Raw genomic sequence first — 24,305 nt, 5'->3', positions numbered from 1 at the left:
AAGCCTACAGAACTCATAATACACTGGACCGGAAAAGAAATTCCTCCCTACACGTAATAATCAGAACAAATGCACTAAATAGAGATAGAATATTAAAAGCAGTAAGGGAAAAGTGTCAAGTAACATAAAGACAGACCTATTAGAATAACACCAGAGTTCTCAGCAGAGACTATGAAAGCAACAAGATCCTGGACAGATGTTATACAGACCATAAGAGAAAACATGTGCCAGCCCAGGCCACTATACCCAGCAAAACTCTCAATTACCATAGATGGAGAAATCAAAGTATTCCATGACAAAACCAAATTCACACAATATCTCTCCACAAATTCAGCCCTTCAAAGGATAATAAAGAGAAAACTCCAACACAAGGACAGAAACTACACCCTAGAAAAAGCAAGAAAGTAGTCCTTCAACAAACCTAAAAGAACATAGCCACAAGGACAGAATACCAATTCTAACAACAAAAATAACAGGAAAAAACAATTACTTTTCTTTAATATCTCTTAATACCTAACAGACAGGTTACATAAACAGGACCCAACGTATTGCTGCATACAGGAAACCCACCTCCAGGACAAAGACAGACACTACCTTAGAGTAAAAGGCTGAAAAAAAATTTTCCAAGCAAATGGTCCCAAGAAACAAGCTGGGACCATTTGAATAAAATTGACTTTTAACTTATAGTTCTCAAAAATGATAAGGAGGGACACTTCTAACTCATCAAAGGTAAAATTTACCAAGATGAACACTCAAGTATGAACATCTATGCTCCAAATGCAGGAGCATCCACATTCATTAAAGAAACTTTGCTAAAACTCAAAGCACACATCACACCTCACACAATAATAGTGGGGGACTTTAATACCCGACTCTCATCAATGAACAGATCCTGGAAATGGAAACTAAACAGAGAAACAGTGAAACTATCAGAAGTTATGAACCAATTTTAACAATTGTCTGTAGAACATTTCATCCTAAAACAAAAGGATTTATCTTCTTCTCAGCACCTCATGGTACCTTCTCCAAAACTGTCCATAAACTGATCAAAACTGACTGGCCTGGTCACAAAACAGGCCTCAACAGAACAAAAATATTGAAATAATTCCATGCATCCTATCAGAACACCACAGATGAAGGCTGATCTTCAGTAACAATATAAATAATAGAAAGCCAACATTCATGTGGAACCTAAACAACACTCTACTCAATAACTTGGTCAAGGAAGAATTAAAGAAATTAAAGACGTTTTAGAGTTTAATGAAAATGAAGCCACAACATACCCAAACTTATGAGGCACAATGAAAGCAGTCCTAAGAGGAAATCTCACAGCTCTGAGTGCCAACAAAAAGAAACTAGAGAGAGCACACCCTAGCAGCTTGACTGCACATCTAAAAGCTCTAGAACAAAATGAAACAAATTCACCAAAGAGGAGTAGATGGCAGGAAATAATCAAACTCAGGGCTGAAATCAACCAAGTGGAAATGAAGAGAACTCTACAAAGAATCAACCAAACCAGGAGCTGGTTCTTTGAGGAAATCATCAATATAGATAAACCCTTAGCCAGAATCCAAGAACATCAACATGATCATCCCTCATGATCAAGTAGACTTCATACCAGAGATGCAGGGATGGTTTAATATATGGAAATTCATCAACAAAATACACTATATAAACAAACTCAAAGACAAAAACCACATGATCATCTCATTAGATGCTGAGAAAGCAATTGACAAAATCCAACATCCATTCATGATAAAAGTCTTGGAAAGATCAAGAATTCAAGGCCCATACCTAAAGATAATAAAAGCAATATACAGCAAACCAGTAGCCAACATCAAACTGAATGGAGAGAAACTTGAAGCAATCTCACTGAAATCAGGGACTAGACAATGCTGCCCACTCTCTCCCTATCTATTCAACATAGTACGTGAAATCCTAGCTAGAGCAATTAGGCAACAAAAGGAGATTAAGGGGATTCATACTGGAAAGGAGGAAGTCACTTGATCTTTGACAAAGGAGCAAAAACCATCCAGTGGAAAAAGGAAAGCATTTTCAACAAATGGTGCTACCTCAAGTGGTGGGTAGAATGTAGAAGAATGCAAACTTATCCATTCTCATCTCCTTGTACAAAACTCAGGTGTAAGTGGATCAAGGAACTCCACATAACACCAGAGACACTGACACTTATAGAAATAAACATGTGCAAGAGCCTCAAAGGTATGGGCATAGGGGAAAAATTCCTGAACAGATCAGCAATGGCTTGTGCATGAGATCGCAAATCAACAAATGGGACCTCATAAAATTGCAAAGCTTCTGTAAGGCAAAGGACACTGTCAATAAGACAGAAAGGCTAACAACAGATTGAGAAAAGATATTTACCAATATTAAATCAGATAGGGGAATAATATCCAGTATATGTAAAGAACTCAAGAAGGTGGACTCCAGAAAACTAAATAACCCTATTAAAAAATGGGGTACAAAGCTAAACAAAGAATTCTCAACTGAGGAATACAGAATATCTGATAAGCACCTGAAAAAGTGTTCAACATCCTTAATCATCAGGGAAATGCAAATCAAAACAACCCTGAGATTCCACCTCACACCGGTCAGAATGGCTAAGATCAAAAATTCAGGAGATAGCATATGCTTTTGAGGGTGTTGAGAAAGAGGAACACTCCTCCATTGCTGGTGGGCTATCAAGCATTTACAACCACTCTGGAAATCAGTTTGGTGGTTCCCCATAAAAGTGGACATAGTACTACCAGAAGATCCAATAATACTACTCCTGGGCATATACCCAGAAGATGTTCCAATTTGTAATAAGGACACAAACTCCACTATGTTCATAGCAGTCTTATTTATAGTAACCAGAGCTGGAAAGAACCTAGATGTTCCTCAACAGTGAAATGGATACAGAAAATGTGGTGCATTTACACAACTGAGTACTACTCAGCTATTAAAAACAGTGACTTTATGAAATTCTTAGGCAAATGGATGGATCTGGAGGATATCATCCTGAGTGAGGTAACCCAATCACAAAAGAACACACAGGATATGCACTCAATGATAAGTGGATATTAGCCCAGAATCTCAGAGTACCTAAGATACTATTTGCAAAACACTTAAAACTCAAGAAGAAGGAAGACCAAAGTGTGGATACTTCAATTGTTCTTAGAAGGGAGAACAAAATAACCGTGGAAGGATTTACAGACAAAGTTTGGAGCAGAGACTGAAGGATCCTGTCAGCAAACTCTTGTTGGCATCTACAGCAGTGTCTGATTTTGGTGGTTGTTTATGGGATGGATCCCTAGATTGGGCAGTCTTGGATGGTCATCCTTTCAGCCTCTGCTCCAAACTTTGTCTCTGTAAATACTTCCGTTCAGGAGAACACAAGATGTCTTAGTCAGGGTTTTAATGCTATGAACAGACAACATGACCAAGGAAGTCTTATAAAAAACAAACAAACAAACAAACAAACAAAAAAACAACATTTAATTGGGGCTAGCTTATGGGTTAAGAGATTCAGTCCATTATCATCAAGGTGGGAGCATGGTGGCATCCAGGCAGTCATGGTGCAGGCAGAGCTGAGAGTTCTATGTCTTCATCCAACAGCTGCTAGTGGAAGACTGCCTTCCAGGCACATAGCTTGAGAGTATTATGCCCACACCCAACGTGACACACATACTCCAAACAGGTCATACCTATTTTAACAAGGCCACACCTCCAAATGGTGCCACTCTGTGGTCCAAGAATATACAGACCATTACAATATTGCTTTAAAGAATGTCTTCCCTGTTAATATTAATGATTCCATTATGGCTACAAGACCAGGAGGCAAAGGGGTGGCTAATGTCTCAGTAAAATGGTAAATGCTGCAAACTTCAGGACAGCCCTTAGGGCTGTGGAAAAGACCTTTAAAGTCTTAGGTTCCAAATATGTAATTCCTCAAAAAACAATGATGCAAATTGAATTATGAGGGGCTTCACAAATCTAAAGGAAAGAAAGTAGGTGTGCTGTGAGCCAACTTATCAGACAGATACTAAGGAAGGATATAGAAGATAATGAGACTTAGAGAGTGGTGATCACAAGAGATTTAACCAAGATAAGTTTTTGTTGTTATAGCTGTTTTTTATATTTACAAAGCCAAACAGATTCCTGAGTTCAATATCAGCCTGGAACAGATCAAGGTTAAGTCCAGGTGTTTTGGAAATGGAATTTCAGAACTGGGTTGCACTCAAGTAGTTTAGTATCTGTGCTTAACAGAGAGGCATGAAGACCTCTAGATTCTTCTGCAATATTAAAAGAAAATGTGTACTTGCTTTCTGCTAAGAATCAGGTGTGTGCTCAGGGATGCACATTCTTAAGATAATCAAACGGAAACTTGGAGTAAATGACTGGATTGGTATGTAAAATAAAAGACTGGACTCTGATCTCCAAGAGATGACCTACTAAGAGAATTTTTTAGAATAGCAAAAGAGAATTTCTTGTAGAAGATTCTCATGGAGAGCTGCTTGAAGATCTCCAGAGAGGCAGATCAGACAAAATGAGCACAGAACAGAATGAACGCAGGGTAGAAGACTGTTTCCAGCAGAGCATAGGTTGTTACCCTGTAGTGATGATTCAACTGCCTTCCCTTTATTTTTGATGCTCCCAGATACCCCTTCTCTCAGAACACTCCTTCTAGCCCAGGATTGGAACTTGGCAACAGAGGAATATTTTTATGCCACTAAGTTTTTAATCTATATCAGGACTTATAGGAAAGGTCTCATTTATGTTAACATAAATGTTCCTTAGTATCTGTCTGATAAGTTGGCTCACAGCACACCTACTTTCTTTCCTTTAGATTTGTGAAGCCCCTCATAGTTCAATTTGCATCATTGTTTTTTGAGGAATTACATATTTGGAACCTAAGATTTTAAAGGTCTTTTCCAATGCCAATAGTAGCTTATACCCAACTATTTTGATTTATGGTTCTTATGGAAGTGTAATTAAAGACCATGTTGATCAGCTGTGTGAGACCTAGGAAAAGTAATGGGTTTGAACAGTGCTCTTAACCACTGAATGATCCCTGCGTGCCAAGTAACCCACTTTCAATAAAATAAAATAAAATAAAATAAAATAAAATAAAATAAAATACTGAACACGAGATATTAGATCTTCAAGGACCAGCTTTGAGGAAAGCTACAAATGGTTAATGGAGCTTGCTGAAAAGAAGCTATGTTTGCTGCAAGTGACAGAGCTGGAGAAGTGGGAGTACCTAAAACCTTGTGGTTAAGGCAATTTCACCATAATACCAAGATGCTGAACTGGAAGTTATAAGTTTTGTTGTTTTCACTGTTAAATTTTGGTCTCATTTGGTCAGTTCATTTTTTCCTATGTTCTGATTATTTCTGCTAAGGATTGTTTCTTTTGTGACATTGGATTTATGAAAGATAACAATCTCTCTTAAGTGTATGGTACAGTGTGGACAGAAAAAAGTAGTTTTGGCTTTTGAAAAAACATGTGACAGTTAAATGAGAATGGCTCCCATAGACTTATATGTTTCAATACTTATTTTTTAGTTGGTGGGACTGTTTTCCAAGAAGCATAGGTGTGGCCTTTTGGAAAGATGTGTCATATGGGTGCATATTCAGGTTTTAATATCTTCTGACCATGCTCACTTTGCTAGCTACCTCTTGTCTCAGGTTCAAAATATGAGCTCTCAGCTCTACTGGATGTCATGTGTTTACGCTGCCACTAGTGACTCTAATGCTTTGGAACTCTAAGCCCAAAATGATGCCTTCAATTATAATTTCTTTTTTCTGTGGTGTGTTTTATGATATCAATAGAAATAAATATACAAAAGAGTGCATGGAAAATCAGAACACAGAAAACAATCACTTCTAACTTCAGAAAACAGGGAGGAACACTATTCCAACTATCTCTAGGGCACTATGATCTGTTCCATGCCGTTGAAATTATCAGTGATTCCAAGATTGGCAATTATATATTTCTCTTAAAAAGCAACCATTTTAAGGACATTCTCCTTTACTTATAACCCAACCAATACCAAATAACGTCTCAACTCCATCTTGTGTTGAAGATTCATGTAAAGAATTGAGGTCCAAAAGCATAGGATTACATACATACTACTCCTTCTTTTTCTAAAAGTTTCTTATTTTTTATTGAATATTTTCTTTATTTACATTTCAAATGTTATCCCCTCTCTCAGTTCTCTCCTCCCAATTCACTATTCCCTACCTCTACCCCTGCTTCTTTGAGGGTGTTCCGCCAACCACTCACTCCTGCCTCCCTGCCCTGGCACTCACTTACACTGGGGCATTATACTACTCTTTATTACACATACAATAAATGTTGTAAATTATGGTATATTTAGTGAATCAAGTTGGGATGACATTCTAAATAAGGCACTCTCTCAAGAACAACATCAACGATAAACATCACAGTTATATCTTTAAGGGCCTGTGAAGAACTATTTTTTATTTTCTGTTCCAAATTAATCCTAAAGATAAAGTTTGATTAATTCTATATTGTTAATAATGGTGTTTTCTCTAATCATGTCCCAAGTTAAAGGCCAACTTGTCATTTTGACTTGTTTTTCCTCTATAATCTTGAGATTTACACAGTATAAATTGCTTCGACTGTTCATGGTATGTTTTTAAAACTTCAGATTTTGATTGTATTACTAACTGCAAAGCAATTCCATTTTGTGATAATTAGTATGCATCTTACCCTTGAATTTGACTTCAAAAAGTTTCTCTCTTTGTACTCTGGTCTGAATATCTCTCCTAATTCAGAGGAGAATGCAAGATTGACCTGGAAATAAAATACATTTTTACTTCACATCCTTTTGGTCATTTCTTCCTGGTTCTTGACAGTGTAAACATATCTACCCTTTTAAAAACTAGGCCTTTTTGAAATGGGTTATATTATGGAAGTGACTATGGAGACCAGTGTGGCTGGAAATTCAGGAATATGAATTTGCCTCCAAACTTCTGGGATTGATAGCACATACTACCATGCTTGGCAATATTCATTTTGAACATGATTGTAAGGTACTGATTCTAAACACCTGAAATGATTGTAAGAATTATTGTATTGTCCCAATTCTTCAGTGCTTTCATTATCTAATTATTCATTTTGTTTTTCTTTTCCTCTCTATCTTCTCTCTTACCTCTACTCTCTTTATTCTCCTTCTTCCTTTCCTCCCCCCCTCTCCCTCCCTCTCCCTCCCCCCCCCTCTCTCTCTCTCTCCCCCTCTCTCTCTCTCTCAAAGAATTTTATTTGTATGGTTATTCTGCCTCTGTATTTTGGTTCTCGATCCATGCCTTATACACACGAAGACAAGGAAAGCGAGCAAAGCCACCATGTCTGTTATGTGCTTCATGCTCTGTTCTGAAGCTTGCTCATAACCTTCACGTGGAACATACATGCAGAACCAAAGCCACAGAACAAAATCTTGTTTCCTAAAATCGCTCTTTAATTTCTTTAATTGCTAATATCCTGGCCAACTGTCCACTTGTGGGACAAATTGTTAACTCCAATGTAAGCTGACTGATGGGCTATGCAAGCTATTCAGCTTGATTCTAGGAGGAAGGAGAAGTGCCTCCTGAGTGCAGTGCTTTGACATCAGGCAAGTTCTAAATTTGCACAGCAGTGAACAAAGGGGCACTGCCCACAAAGGGAAGAAGCAGGCAGGTAAACAGCATTGATCTGGAATCTTAGCTCCTCCCAAGGAATTGGCGGGAGGAAAGACAGGTCGGCTATTGGAGGAGACACACTAGCTACTGTAGAACAAAGCTGCAGATCTACAAAAGGATTGGACCAGGCTGGAACCACTAAGCTGTGTCCCTTCAATACACTCTAACCCTAAGGGTGGTGCTCATGTCATTCAAGACTCAGTAGCCAATCAGAAACTCCACACGGAGCTGCCAGTCAGAAGAGGAGGAGGCTCTTCCGGGTACTAAGCCCTTGAGTTCCTCTCTTTAACTCAGGTGACCTGAGTGTTTCTATGTGTTGCTTTCTTAGGAGTCTTCAGTGAGTGCTGCGAGGGTAACTCAGGCAAGATCAGAACTTCAGACATGGTAAGTACAAAGTCATCTCCCATAAAGCCTGGGGAGCAAGCTTCTTAGCAAAGGATGCCTGTGTGGTAGGTCTTTCCAGCGCATGGATGGTAAGCGTCAGCCAGGCATAGGGGGCCATCTGTGTGCTGCTTTGTGGACCTAGTCTCTCCTTGGACCCGGCTGTAGCCTATGAATAAATTTATTAACTGGCAGCATCTGGACAAAACCTTTGTGTCAGGGGTTTGTGTGTGGAAATATACTTGGCAGGATGAGAACCAGAGGAACAGCTTACTGTGTACACTGTCAGGTAAAACAGTGCAGACAAGAGCTAGGTCACAGACCAAAGGAAAAGGGAGTGTGCTGCAGGGGTCACTGTTATGGAGAAAGACCTGATTCAGGCAGTGAGAATGATTTTGTAATTTCATAGACTGTATCCATTTATGGATATAATTTAGTAAACCTAGATTGAAGAGTGTTTTATTTGGGCAGGTTAGCTTGAGCCAGTGGGTAATGAATTCCCATTTTAGGATCTGTATTATGTAGATTTGTGCAATCCTTGTTGACATATTTAATTGAGCTCCCAAATGTAAAACACATGCCATTAGCTGTCTCTGTGTGTGTCAGATTATAGATCTCAGTAGTTAACAAAGCACTTAGGGGCAAGGTCAAACACTATCTCATTAATGCCATTCTTTCTACCAGGAAGGGCCTGATTGTTTTCAAATAATCAGTAATATATTTTTTCAATTATATTTATCTTATTAAAAAGTTAATTTTTGGTAATCCTTTATAAATTTCATTTTTCTTATGCATATTGATCTCTTACTTGTTTCTGTTACCCAATATTTCCCCAAATTTAAGAATTTCATTCCTAATTTTTTCTTTTGAGACAGGGTTTCTCTGTGTAGCCCTGGCTGTCCTGGAATTCACTCTGTATACAGGCAGGCCTCGAACTCAGAAATCCACCTACCTCTGCCTCCCTAGTGCTGGGATTAAAGGTGTGTACCACCACTGCCCGGCTCATTCTTATTTTTAAAGAGATTTTATATATGTCTGTTTAGAGAAACATCTCTTGTAGCTCTTACTTTCTTTATGCCATGTAATCAGACTTGCTTTGAACTCCTAATCCTCCCTCTGCTGCCCAGGGCTTGGAAAACAGTCCTACAACTGCTTTCAGGCTGGGTTCTGACTGATCAGTGAGACAAAAGACACCAGGGAATGAGTGTTGTCTAACCTCCCTGGGTTACAGGGTTACAAGTTAGGGAATTACAAATAAAGAGGGACAGGTATAAGGTTGAGTTCACTGACCAACTTTGAAGCTGGTCTACTTGCAGCACAGAAAAGGAGGAGGAATAAGGTAGGTGAGGCCTTTCTGCTTTGGCAGTAGTTGACATTCACCATGAGGAGTCAAGTAATCAATTTTACACAATCAGTAAAATTCCATACTGGACATTTTGTGGCATTTCCCAGATTAGGGCAATGACAAATGAGATCATGGTCCCTCTCTGTTACAGCATATTGCTGGCATACCTCACCATCAACCCCAGGAGTAGGGCTGCCAATCTCCCAGCTGCCATTCCTCATGGAATCCAATCATTTGGGAACTGGCCTTTTTATCTATCATTAGTCATCCTGATCTCCTGGTCTAACTCTTGCTTCTCCCCTCCTTCCTCTCTCCACAAAGTTCAAGGTTATGTCTACTCTCTACCATCCCAAATATAACTAGGTCTGGCTATGTTCTCACTTTTGTGTATAATATACTTTCTCCTCCACCATACCTAGGAGCAATGCTATCCTTTACTTTTAATTTCATCTTTGTCTTCCCTTTTCTCTCCCATTAACTGCTTCTAGCTTTAAAATTCATAGCCACTTTTACTTTTAAATTATTGTTAATGTATGAATTTTATTTCAGTTCAGCTGCAAGACTTTCATATTAAGAAATAGAGATGGCTGCACAGGACATTGCATGCATAATTGAATATACAAAGAAAGGACCATGGGCCTTTTAAATATAAAATACTTGGTCTGCAGGACTAGAACATTCTTTTAAATGTACATTTTTGTGATTAGGGCTATGTCTGCATGTAGGATGGAACATCAGAGCTTGGAAGGTTTCAGCTTTTTGAGTCATTTGCTCTGTGATCCAACCGTGAAGGAGCTGCTGTTGCCCTGAGGCCCAGCTGGGTTTTCCAAGCTAATGAGGGACTATGGGCAGGCCTAACAATCAGGAACACTAGGGGAAGATAGCTTGCAAGTTCTTTACAGGATTTTCCTCAGATGCATGTGTTACAAGCTGCCTGGAAGACCACAAGCCATTCCCTGGTTATTATAGTAATCTCCTTTGAAAGTACAGGAGGAGCAAGTCTGCAGAGCTATTTGAGTCTGATCTGCTGCTCCTAAATGGACTGTGGGTCAGAGTGTGGTTCTGTTGGTCCATGTGGTGATCATAGCAGAGGCTCTTGTCCTTTGACCCTTCTTGCGTGTGGATTTACAGGGGTCCAGAAGGCTCGGTAGCCCTGGGAGTGGGAAGGTATGGAACTTAAATGTCTCTATGCAGTGTGAATATACAGGCATTGCCTTTGTTGTGCAGTAGGGCAGCATTAGAAACACAATGGTTTGATTTCTAGAATTTGTGACTGTTCTGTATTCAGTTTTGTGTGATTAATTTTATGAATAGTTTAGAAGTTAGTAGTAAAGAGCTGATCACGATCATCCTTCAGAAATATTTGATTAGATTCTTTTTACCTTTCTGTTACCTATTGTCAAAATGGCATGATTCACAGAAATTCAATTCTTGGTTACAAAAGGAGCTTCTGACGTGCAGAAGTTTCTCAGGTGTTGATGGTGCTGGGTGGGTGGATAGGACAGATTGGAACATAATGCATATGGAAGGAAGCATTGTTTTGTATATGGGCTGGAGTGGGGCTGGTTTTGCCTGAAATTACTAGGTCATGATCACCTATAGAGCCATAGCCCAACTTTCTGACCATCTACAATTACAGAGAGAGCTCTGGAGTATGGGGCCTCTCTGTTTGGAAGACAGATCATTAGTATCTGTAGGGTCAGAATTATAAAAGTTTAGGAGTCACTTTGAGTTATTTTTATTAGAGTCATGAAATATGATTTTATTTTATTTCTATACACACACTAGCACAGGTAACATTGGTCAAGATCACATTGTTCCTGATGTATTTGCTTTAGTTATTTAAGAAAAGTTGAAAATTGGTCACATGGAAATGGACAGAGGAAGCTTTCCCTGATATTGTTTTGCTGCTCTGTGGGCTACTATGAGCAATGTGTCTAGGGTAAGAGATAGTGGGCTTGGTTTTAAGATAGACTGCTTAAGGAGGACTGACTATGGTTGAGGAGGGTGTGTCTGCCCTTATTTGAGGGCTAAGACACAGACATGTGGTTAGAAGGGAAGGGAAGATGAAAAGGGTCTTTTGTATCTGCAGGTAGCGTGGACAGATGAGAGGAAACTTCAGTCCTAAGGGCAGTCTTGTATATTGGGTCTCAGGGAGCAAAAATGAGAGAAGGTCTTGCAGCATTCTGCATGATTCCATGTATTAACATCTTAATACAATGGCATCAGGTTCCCAGGGATCATTTATTTACTTAAATTTTTGTTGTCCAACTGTGAAAGACTGGATAAAAATACTCTGTGGGTGGGCAGGGCAGTCAGCAAATATTCATTTAGAAGTACACATTTACATTCTTGTCTGTGTCATATTTTTTTTATGTACACATGCATTGAATCTTTTAGAATTTAGTCACCTATGATGACGTGCATGTGAATTTCACTCAGGAAGAGGGGGCTTTGCTTGAGACTTCTCAGAAGAATCTCTACAAAGATGTGATGCTAGAGACCTATAGGAATCTCTCAGCTATAGGTAATATTATGATTTTTTTATTTGCTTTGTAAAATGTCTATGTTATTGTTATTTGTTTTTGTAATTTCAATTGAGAATGAGGAAGAATATGATGAATAAATCACTCATGGTTCTAAAGTTCAAGGGAGTTAGTAACTTAAATATTGCCTAATTTCCAATAATGTAACATACTTTCTCTGGTGCTGTGTTTTAGGGTACATTTGGGAAGAACATACAATTGAAGACCATTTTCAAACTTCTAGAAGTCATGGAAGGTAATTTTCCTCTGCAAGCTGGTGAGAAAATGCCTATAAAGAAAGTTTAACGTGTGCTACAGGTTGTAAAGAAAATCATTAGGGTACAATAAGCACTCCTTTCACTTATGGATGTTTACTGAATTTCATAAAATCATATATGTCTATAGCAGGTATGTAATTATACTTTGCCAGGCATTCCATTAGTTCAAAGACAGAGAAATAATGGCTTAACATATATATATATATATATATATATATATATATGTGTGTGTGTGTGTGTGTGTGTGTGTGTATCTATCTATCTATATATATATACATATATATATATATGTATGTATGTATATTAGTGTTTAAATCAAGCCTAGTAGAGCCATGCTGTAAAAGTGTCTCTACAGTCTCATATCACTTAGCTATTGCAAAGGAACACAAAGTGATTAGGTGACACGTATATGTCTAAAATCTAGTAATAAGCAAATAATCCATAGTATATCTGAGCTTAATGAAATACTTGTAATAACATTGCTAAATTTAGTGAGATGGACAGTTTATAAGATTCAAGAATGGTTTTGTGGTAAAGCCTTAGCTCTGTACCACATCTCTGTGGTGAAAAAAGTCCGCTGTGTGAATATAAAATGGAACTTATTCACTTGTTATTCTCTTTTGATATGGATGTCATAGGTTAGGATGGATACAAGCCTTGTGAGCATTGGTGCATTGAAAGAAGCCACACACCTTTCACTTTTCCAGAACGATTAGAGGATATGCAGTATACCACACTTTGAGTAGACATTCTAAATGTGCTATAAGTTTATAAATAATTAGTTTTCCAACATTATTGGGGACAAATACCAACTCAAACTGCTGAAAATCACAATAAGAATTAGGGTAGTAGAAATTTTCTTCTGTTTGCAGTTGTTCATGTTCCAAATGTAGTATTACTCTCATTATAAAAAAATTTGTGAATGCAGAGTTCTTCCTGTTTTTTTCAAATATGTGAATAACCTTTTAAAAGTATGCTATAAATGTGAGCCAGATAATCAGTACTGTTCCCATTTCATGTATCCTCAAAGATGTAAAACAATCCATAATGAAGGAGAACACCTTTGAATGTAAAAGTCATATTATGTTAACATTAGATAGCTCTTTTCAATGAAACCAAATTACAAAAGAATTCATACAGATAAAAAGACTCATCAGTACACTCAATGTGAGAAAGATTTCACGTGTGCCAATTGTATTTGCAGGCATGAAAGAAGTTGTATTGCAGTACAACCCTCTGAATTTATTCAATGTGGTAAAGCCTTTGCATATCATAGTCTTAGACAAAGGCATGAAAGAACACATAATGGGGAGAAAGACTATTACTGTAACCAATGTGGTAAAGCCTTTGTAATAAGCAGTCATCTCCGAATACATAAACGAAGAAATACAGGAGAGAAACCCTATGAATGTAACCAAAGTCTACATTCTTGAGTTCTTTATATATATTGGATATTAGTCCCCTATCTGATTTAGGATTGGTAAAGATTCTTTTCCAATCTGTTGTTGGCCTTTTTGTCTTATTGACAGTGTCTTTTGCCTTACAGAAGCTTTGCAATTTTATGAGGTCCCATTTGCCAATTCTCAACCTTACAGCACAAGCCATGGCTGTTCTATTCAGGAACTTTTCTCCATATCTTCAAGGCTTTTCCCCACTTTCTCCTAGATAAGTTTCAGTGTCTCTCGTTTTATGTGGAGTTCCTTGGTCCACTTAGGTTTGACCTTAGAACAAGGAGATGAGAATGAATCAATTCGCGCTCTTCTACATGATAACTGCCAATTGTGCCAACACCATTTGATGAAAATGCTGTCTCTTTTCCACTGAATGGTTTTAGCTCCCTTGTCAAAGATCAAGTTACTATAGGTGTGTGGGTTCATTTCTGAATCTTCAATTCTATTCCATTGGTCTACTTGACTGTCGCTATTCCAGTACCATGCAGTTTTCATCACAATTACTCTGTAGTACAGCTTTAGGTCAGGCATGGTGATTCCACCAGAGATTCTTTTATCATTGAGAAGAATTTTTCCTATCCTAGGTCTTTTGTTAATACAGATGAATTTGCAAATTGCCCTTTCGAATTCGATGAAGAATTGAGTTGGAATTTTGATGGGGATTGCATTGGATCTGTAGATTGCTTTTGGCAAGATAGCTAATTTCACTATATTGATCCTGCCAACCCATGTGCATCAGAGATCGTTCCATCTTCGGAAATTTTCTTTGATTTCTTTCTTCAGAGACTTGAGGTTCTTATCATACAGATCTTTCACTTCCTTAGTGTCACACCAAGGTATTTTATATTTTTTGTGACTATTGTGAAGGGTACTCTTTCCCTAATTTCTTTCTCAGTCTGTTTATCCTTTGTGTAGAGAAAGGCCAATGATTTGTTTGAGTTAATTTTATACGCAGCTAGTTCACTGAAGCTGTTTATCAGGTTTAGGAATTCTCTGGTGGAATTTTTAGGGTCACTTATATATACTATCATATCATCTGCAAATAGTGATATTTTGACTTCTTCCTTTCCAATTTGTATCCCATTGACCTCCTTTTGTTGTCTAATTGTTCTGGCTAGGACTTTGAGTACTATATTGAATAGAAAGGGAGAAAGTGGGCAGCCTTGTGTAGTCCCTGATTTTAGTGGGATTGCTTCCAGCTTCTCTCCATTTACTTGGTTGTTGGCTACTGGTTTGATGTAGATTGATTTTATTATGTTTAGATATGGGCCTTGAATTCCTGCTCTTTCCAAGACTTTTATCATGAATGAGTGTTAGATTTTGTCAACTGCTTTCTGAGCATCTAACAAGATGATCATGTGAGTTTTGTCTTTGAGTTTGTTTATATAGTGGATTATGTTGATGGATTTCCGTATATTAAACCATCCCTGCTTCCCTGGGATGAAGCCCTCTTGGTCATGATGGATTATCCTTTTGATGTGTTCTTGTATTCAGTTAGCAAGAATTTTATTGAGTATTTTTGCATTGATATTCATGAGGTAAATTGGTTTGAAGTTCTCTATTTTTTTTTTATTACGTATTTTCTTCAATTACATTTCCAATGCTATCCCAAAAGTGCCCCCCCAACTCCCCCTACCCACCCATTCCCATTTTTTGGCCCTGGCATTCCCCTGTACTGGGGCATATAATGTTTGCCTGACCAATGGGCCTCTCTTTCCAGTGATGGCCGACTAGGTCATCTTTTGATACATATGCAGCTAGATTCAAGAGCTCTGGGGTACTGGTTAGTTCATAATGTTGTTCCACCGATAGGGTTGCAGATCTCTTTAGCTCCTTGGATACTTTCTCTAGCTCCTCCATTGGGGGCCCTGTGATCCATCCAATAGTTGACTGTGAGCATCCACTTCTGTGTTTGCTAGGCCCCGGCCTAGTCTCACAAGGGACAGCTATATCACTGTCCTTTTAACAAAGGCTTGCTAGTGTATGCAATGGTGTCATCGCTTGGAGGCTAATTATGGGATGGATCCCTGGATATGGCAGTCTCTAGATGGACCATCCTTTTGTCTCAGCTCCAAACTTATAAATAAGGCTTCTATGAACATAGTGGAGCATGTGTCCTTCTTACCAGTTGGAACATCTTCTGGATATATGCCCAGGAGAGGTATTGGGGGATCCTCCAGTAATACTATGTCCAATTTTCGGAGGAACCGCCAGACTGATTTCCAGAGTGGTTGTACAAGTTTGCAATCCCACCAACAATGGAGGAGTGTTCCTCTTTCTCCACATCCTCGCCAGCATCTGCTGTCACCTGAATTTTTGATCTTAGCCATTCTGACTGGTGTGAGATGGAATCTCAGGGTTGCTTTGATTTGCATTTCTCTGATGATTAAGGATGTTGAACATTTTTTCAGGTGTTTCTCAGCCTTTCGGTATTCCTCGGGTGAGAATTCTTTGTTCAGCTCTGAGCCCCATCTTTTAAGGGGGCTATTTGATTTTCTGGAGTCCACCCTCTTGAGTTCTTTATATATATTGGATATTAGTCCCCTATCTGATTTAAGATAGGTAAAGATCCTTTCCCAATCTGTTGGTGGTCTTTTTGTCTTATTGACGGTGTCTTTTGCCTTGCATAAGCTTTGCAGTTTCATGAGGTCCCATTAGTCAATCCTCGATCTTAAAGCACAAGCCATTGCTGTTCTATTCAGGAATTTTTTCCCTGTGCCCATATCTTTGAGACTTTTCCACACTTTCTCCTCTATAAGTTTCAGTGTCTCTGGTTTTATGTGGAGTTCCTTGATCCACTTAGATTTGACCTTAGTACAAGGAGAGAGGAATGGGTCAATTCGCATTCTTCTACATGATAACAACCAGTTGTGCCAGCACCATTTGTTGAAAATGCTGTCTTTTTTCTACTGGATGGTTTTAGCTCCCTTGTCGAAGATCAAGTGACCATGGGTGTGTGGGTTCATTTCTGGGTCTTCAATTCTATTCCATTGGTCTACTTGTCTGTCACTATACCAGTACCATGCAGTTTTTATCACAATTGCTCTGTAGTAAAGCTTTAGGTCAGGCATGGTGATTCCACCAGAGGTACTTTTATCCTTTAGTAGAGCTTTTGCTATCCTAGGTGTTTTGTTATTCCAGATGAATTTGCAAATTGCTCTTCCTAATTCGTTGAAGAATTGAGTTGGAATTTTGATGGGGATTGCATTGAATCTGTAGATTGCTTTTGGAAAGATAGCCATTTTTACAATGTTGATCCTGCCAATCCATGAGCATGGGAGATCTTTCCATCTTCTGAGATCTTCTTTAATTTCTTTCTTCAGGGACTTGAAGTTTTTATCATACAGATCTTTCACTTCCTTAGTTAGAGTCACGCCAAGATATTTTATATTATTTGTGACTATTGAGAAGGGTGTGGTTTCCCTAATTTCTTTCTCAGCCTGTTTATTCTTTGTGTAGAGAAAGGCCATTGACTTGTTTGAGTTAATTTTAGATCCAGCTACTTCACCGAAGCTGTTTATCAGCTTTAGGAGTTCTCTGGTGGAATTTTTAGGGTCACTTATATATACTATCATATCATCTGCAAAAAGTGATATTTTGACTTCCTCTTTTCCAATTTGTATCCCCTTGATCTCTTTTTGTTGTCTAATTGCTCTGGCTAGGACTTCAAGTACTATGTTGAAGAGGTAGGGAGAAAGTGGGCAGCCTTGTCTAGTCCCTGATTTTAGTGGGATTGCTTCCAGCTTCTCACCATTTACTTTGATGTTGGCTACTGGTTTGCTGTAGATTGCTTTTATCATGTTTAGGTATGGGCCTTGAATTCCTGATCTTTCCAAGACTTTTATCATGAATGGGTGTTGGATCTTGTCGAATGCTTTTTCCGCATCTAACGAGATGATCATGTGATTTTTGTCTTTGAGTTTGTTTATATAATGGATTACATTGATGGATTTTCGTATACTAAACCATCCCTGCATCCCTGGAATATAACCTACTTGGTTAGGATGGATGATTGCTTTAATGTGTTCTTGGATTCGGGTAGCAAGAATTTTATTGAGGATTTTTGCATCGATATTCATAAGGGAAATTGGTCTGAAATTCTCTATCTTTGTTGGATTTTTCTGTGGTTTAGGTATCAGAGTAATTGTGGCTTCATAGAATGAGTTGGGTAGAGTTCCCTCTACTTCTATTTTGTGGAATAGTTTGTGCAGAACTGGGATTAGATCTTCTTTGAAGGTCTGGTAGAACTCTGCACTAAACCCATCTGGTTCTGGGCTTTTTTTGGTTGGGAGACTATTAATGACTCCTTCTATTTCCTTAGGGGATATGGGACTATTTAGATCCTTAACTTGATCCTGATTTAACTTTGGTACCTGGTATCTGTCAAGAAATTTGTCCATTTCATCCAGGTTTTCCAGTTTTGTTGAGTATAGCCTTTTGTAGAAGGATCTGATGGTGTTTTGGATTTCTCCAGGATCTGTTGTTATGTCTCCCTTTTCATTTCTGATTTTCTTAATTAGGATGTTGTCCCTGTGCCCTCTAGTGAGTCTAGCTAAGGGTTTATCTATCTTGTTGATTTTCTCAAAGAACCAACTCCTCGTTTGGTTAATTCTTTGAATAGTTCTTCTTGTTTCCACTTGGTTGATTTCACCCCTGAGTTTGATTATTTCCTGCCATCTACTCCTCTTGGGTGAATTTGCTTCCTTTTTTTCTAGAGCTTTTAGATGTGTTGTCAAGCTGCTAGTATGTGCTCTCTCCCGTTTCTTCTTGGAGGCACTCAGAGCTATGAGTTTCCCTCTTAGAAATGCTTTCATTGTGTCCCATAGGTTTGGGTATGTTGTGGCTTCATTTTCATTAAACTCTAAAAAGTCTTTAATTTCTTTCTTTATTCCTTCCTTGACCAAGGTATCATTGAGAAGAGTGTTGTTCAGTTTCCACGTGAATGTTGGCTTTCCATTATTTATGTTGTTATTGAAGATCAGCCTTAGGCCATGGTGGTCTGATAGGATGCATGGGACAATTTCAATATTTTTGTATCTGTTGAGGCCTGTTTTGTGGCCAATTATATGGTCAGTTTTGGAGAAGGTCCCGTGAGGTGCTGAGAAGAAGGTATATCCTTTTGTTTTAGGATAAAATGTTCTGTAGATGTCTATCAGATCCATTTGTTTCATAACTTCTGTTAGTTTCACTGTGTCACTGTTTAGTTTCTGTTTCCACGATCTGTCCATTGATGAAAGTGGTGTGTTGAAGTCTCCCACTATTATTGTGTGAGGTGCAATGTGTGCTTTGAGCTTTACTAAAGTGTCTTTAATGAATGTGGCTGCCCTTGCATTTGGAGCGTATATATTCAGAATTGAGAGTTCCTCTTGGAGGATTTTACCTTTGATGAGTATGAAGTGTCCCTCCTTGTCTTTTTTGATAACTTTGGGTTGGAAGTCGATTTTATCCGATATTAGAATGGCTACTCCAGCTTGTTTCTTCAGACCATTCGCTTGGAAAATTGTTTTCCAGCCTTTCACTCTGAGGTAGTGTCTGTCTTTTTCCCTGATGAAGTTCTCTATCTTTGTTGGGTCTTTTTGTGGTTTAGGTATCAGAGTAATTGTGACTTCATAGAATGAATTGGATAAGGTATCTTCTGTTTCTATTTTGTGGAATAGTTTGAAAAGAACTGTAGTTAGGTCTTCTTTGAAGATCTGATAGAACTCTGCACTAAACCCATCTGGTACTGGTCTTTTCTTTTTTTTCTTTTTTCTTTTTTTGGTTGGGAGACTATTAATGACTGCTTCCTTTTCTTTAGGAGATATAGGACTGTTTAGGTTATTATTCTGATCCTGATTAAACTTTGGTACCTTGTATCTGTCTAGAATTTGTTCATTCCATCCAGGTTTCCAGTTTTGTAGTACGATCTGATGGTGTTTTTTATTTCCTCAGGATTGTTGTTATGTCTCCCTTTTCATTTCTGATTTTGTTAATTAGGATACTGTCCTTGTTCCCTCTAATGAGTTTGACTAAGGCTTCATCTATCTTGATGATTTCCTCAAAGAACCAGCTCTTTGATGGGTTGATTCTTTGTATAGTTCTCTTCATTTCCACTTGGTTGATTTCAGCAGTGAGTTTGATTACTTCCTGCCATCTACTCCTCATGGGTGATTTTACTTCCTTTTGTTCTGGAGGTTTTAGTTGTGCTTCAAGCTGCTAGTGTGTGCTCTCTCTGCTTTCTTTTTGGAGGCACTCAGAGCTTTGAGTTTTCCTCTTAGGACTGCTTTCATTGTGTCTCCTAAGTTTGGGTATGTTGTGGTTTCATTTTCATTAAACTCTAAAAAGTCTTTAATTTCTTTCTTTATTTCTTCCTTGACCAAGGTATCATTGGGGAGAGCGTTGTTCAGTTCCCAGGTGAATGTTGGCTTTCTATTATTTATGTTGTTATTGAAGATCAGCCTTATAGTCCATAGTGATCTGATAGGATGCATGGGACAATTTCAATATTTTTGTATCTGTTGAGGCCTGTTTTGTGGCCAATTACATGGTCGATTTTGGAGAAGGTACCATGAGGTGCTGAGATGTATTATCCTTTTGTTTTAGGTTAAAATGTTCTGTAGATATCTGTTAAATCCATTTGTTTCATAACTTCTGTTAGTTTCACTGGGTCCCTGTTTAGTTTCTGTTTCCACGATCTGCTCATAGATGAAAGTGGGGTGTTGAAGTCTCCCACTATTATTGTGTGAGGTGCAATATGTGCTTTGAGCTTAACTAAAGTTTCTTTAATGAATGTGGCTTCCCTTGCATTTGGAGCATAGATATTCAAAATTGAGAGTTCCTCTTGAAAGATTTTACCTTTGATGACTATAAAGTACCCCTCGTCTTTTTTGATAACTTTGGGTTGGAAGTCGATTTTATTCGATATTCGAATGGCTAATCCAGCTTGTTTCTTCGGACAGTTTGCTTGGAAAATTGTTTTCCTGCCTTTCACTCTGGGGTAGTATCTTTTTCCCTGAGGTGGGTTTCCTGTAAGCAGCAAAATATTGGGTCCTGTTTGTGTAGCCAGTCTGTTAGTCTATGTCTTTTTATTGGGGAATTGAATCCATTGATATTAAGAGATATTAAGGAAAAGTAATTGTTGCTTCCTATTATTTTTGTTGATAGAGTTGGCATTCTCTTCTTGTGGCTGTCTTCTTTTAGGTTTGTTGTAAGGTTACTTTCTTGCTTTTTCTAGGGCATAGATTCCGTCCTTGTATTGGTTTTCTTCTGTTATTATCCTTTGCAGTGCTGGATTAGTGCAAATATATTTTGTGAATCTGGTTTTGTTATGGAATACGTTGGTTTCTCCATCTATGGTAAGTGAGAGTTTGGCTGGTTATAGTAACCCGGGGTGGCAGTTGTCTTCTCTTAGTGTCTATATAACATATGTCCAGGATCTTCTAGCTTTCATAGTCTCTGGTGAAAAGTGTGCAGTAATTCTAATGGGCCTGCCTTTATATGGTACTTGATCTTTTTCCATTGCTGCTTTTAATATTTTGTCTTTATTTAGTGCATTTGTTATTTTGATTATTATGTGTCAGGAGGAATTTCTTTTCTGGTCCAGTCTATTTGGAGTTCTGTAGGCTTCTTGTATGTTCATGGGCATCTCTTTTTTAGGTATGGAAAGTTTTCTTCTATAATTTTGTTGAAGATATTTGCTCGCCTTTAAGTTCAAAATCTTCATTCTCATCTACTCCTATTATCCATAGGTTTGGTCTTCTCATTGTATCCTGGATATCCTAGATGTTTTGAGTTAGGATCTTTTTGCATTTTGCATTTCCTTTGTTGTTGTGACCATGTTCCCTAAGGAATCTTCTGCAACTGAGATTCTCTCTTCCATATCCTGTATTCTGTTGTTCTACGGTTCCTGCTTTCTTTCCTAGGGTTTCTATCTCCAGAGTTGTCTCCCTTTAGGTTTTCTTTTTGTTTCTATTACCTTTTTAGATCCTGGATGGTTTTGTTCAATTCCATCTCCTGTTTGGTATTATTTTCTTGTAACTCTCTAAGGCATTTTTGTGTTTCCTCCTTAAGGGTTTCTAGCTGTTTACCTGTGTTTTCCTGTATTTCCTAATTAAAGTCCTCCATCATCATCATAAGAAGTGACTTTAGATCCATGTCTTGCTTTTCTGGTGTGATGGTGTATCCAGGACTTGCTATGGTGGGAGAGTTTGGTTCCAATGATGCCAAGTAACCTTGGTTTCTGTTGCTTCTGTTCTTAAGCTTGCGTCCTGCCATCTGATCATCTCAAGTATTTGCTGCCCTCAATATATCTGATTGGAGCCTGTCGTTCCTACAATCCCAGTTGATTCAGAACTTATAAGAGTCCAGCTTTCTCTGTGATCCTTTGCTTGTGGGCTCCTGTGAATCTGAGATTCTGGGTGTGTCAGAGTTTTTGGCAGTCAAGCTTCCTCTGAGACCCTGAAATACTGGTGTGAACAAGCTCTTTTTATCCTAGGATCCTGTTGTCAAAGATCCTGGGCATGTTACAGTGCCTGGAGGTGGTGTTTTCTTTGAGGAGTGTGGAGCTGTCTGGTCAGTGGTCCTAAGTTAGTGTGGACAGTCCTCTAGGGACCATGGGTGTGTCCGCCAACTCTGCACACAGGGTGACCAAGTACTGGCGCCAACAGGAAGGGACTTGTAACTCTGGTCAGGCAGGTTTTCTGCGTCCCTAATGCTGTCTCAGGTTCCGTGTGCGAGAGGATTGGAACAGAAGTTGTGTTCCACTAACCAATGGTCCTAAGTACACGAGAAGAGTCCTCTAGGGACCTTAGGGATGTCCGCCGACTCTGAGCCCAAAGTGACCCTGTGCTGGCACCGACTGGAAGGGACCATCTGGTGTAATTCTAATAGCCCTGCCTCTATATGTTACTTGACCTTTGTCCCTTACTGCTTTCAATATTGTATCTTTATTTAGTTCATTTGTTGTTCTGATTATTATGTGTCAGGAGATACTTTTCTGGTCCTGTTTATTTGGAGTTCTATAGGTCCCTTGTATGTTCATGGGCATCTCTTTTTGGTTGGGGAAATTTACTTCTATAATTTTGTTGAAGATATTTACTGGTGCTTTGAGTTGAAATTCTCCATTCTCATTTATACCTATTATCTGTAGGTTTGGTCTTCTCTTTGAGTCCCGGATTTCCTGCATGTTTTTGGTTAGGATCATTTTGCATTTTCTTTGATTGTTGTATCCATGTTCTCTATGGAATCTTCTGCACCTGGGTCTCTCCCGTCCATCTCTTGTATTGTTGCTGATGCTTGTATCTCTGGTTTCTTATTTCTTTCCCAGTGTTTCTATCTACAGAGTTGTCTCCCTTTGGGGTTTCTTTACCATTTCTACTTCCATTTTAAGATCTTGGATGGATTTGTTCAATTCTGTCACCTCTTTGGTTGTATTTTCTTGTAATTCTTTATGGGATTTTTGTCTTTCCTCTTTAAGGTCTTCTACCTGTGTAGCAGTGATTTGCTATAATTCCTTGAGGGATTCTTTGTGCTTCCTATTTAAGTGCTTCTACCTATTTAGCCGTGTTCTCCTGAATTTCTTTAAGTGAGTTATTAATGCACTTCTGAACATCCTATACCAACATCATGAGATAAGATTTTAGATTCGAATCTTGCTTTTCAGGTGTGTTGGTGTATTTGAGACTCGTTGTGGTGGGCGAACTGGGTTCTGATGATGCCCAGTGGTCTTGGTTTCTGTTAGGAAGATTCTTTCATTTGCCTTTCGCCATCTGGTAGTCTTTGGTGTTAGATGTTCTAGCTGTCTCTGGTTGAAGCTTGTTCCTCCTGTGTTCTTTAACCCCTGTCAGCACTCCTGGGAGACTAATTCTCTCCTGTGTCCCAGTGGTCAGAACACTCTCTGCAGGCAAGCTCTCTTCTTGCAGAGAAGGTGCACAGAAGTCTGGAGCTCAGATCCACCTCCTGATTTCTGAGGTCAGAGCCCTCCCCAGAGGCCAATTCTGCTCTGGCAGTAAAGGTGTCCAGGAGTCTGGGTTCCAGCTCTGTCTTCTGGCTGAGAATGTAGGCCTGTAGGGACCCTGTCCAAGAAGCTTGGTTGCTTCTGCTGCCCATGTACTCTTCTACATAAACTGGTTTCAGTGATCCCAAAATTCTGGGTGTGCTAGGGCCTGCCTATGTCCTTTGACCCTGTTTTTGCTAGCACAAGACCCTCTGGATTTTTTGGAACTGATGTTGTGTTCCACTCACCAGTGATCTCAAGGAACTGGGTGTGCTAATGTGCCAGCCTTGTGGGGAGTCCTCTGGGGACCTTAGGGCCCTCCACAGAGACCGCCTCAAACACTCTTAAACAATTACTTCTGTCTCATTTATCCCTAAAAGCAATTAAACAAATCTCATAGATTTCTATTCTTTTTTCTGATTATAGCTCTGGGCAGCTTCTACTGTCAACCTCTGTCTCTTCTTTCTGAGCTACCTGTCTGTCTGTACTGCACCTCCAAGCTCAAACTATTTGAGACAGACAGAAATCTTTGAGAAGGGCCCATGGTAAATCCAGACCAACAAGGATGTCCGGATCAACATGGAGGATTTTGGTGATTCCCAGCACATTCCATGAACCCAAGAATTATGCAAACCAATTCAGCTCAACT

The 24,305-nt window shown here is 38.9% G+C and overlaps 1 protein-coding gene across 4 annotated transcripts in view; it reads left to right on the top strand.

Moving 5' to 3' along the window:
• Positions 1–24,305, top strand: part of Gm14393 (predicted gene 14393) — a 92,752-nt gene that overhangs the window by 32,606 nt on the left and 35,841 nt on the right. For 2 of the 4 annotated variants that reach the window (XM_030251942.1, XM_030251941.1), the window contains exon 2: positions 8,032–8,087. The exons of the other annotated variants lie outside the window; for them this stretch is intronic. In XM_030251942.1, the coding sequence (XP_030107802.1) occupies positions 8,085–8,087 (3 nt within the window). In that variant the 5' untranslated portion in view covers positions 8,032–8,084. The remainder of the gene's footprint in view (positions 1–8,031; positions 8,088–24,305) is intronic. 4 annotated transcript variants of the gene reach the window in all.

The sequence above is a fragment of the Mus musculus genome, chromosome 2 (genome assembly GCF_000001635.26).
Source record: "Mus musculus strain C57BL/6J chromosome 2, GRCm38.p6 C57BL/6J".
In the NCBI taxonomy this organism is placed as follows: Eukaryota; Metazoa; Chordata; class Mammalia; order Rodentia; family Muridae; genus Mus; species Mus musculus.
This window is presented reverse-complemented; position numbering and strand designations above follow the sequence as displayed.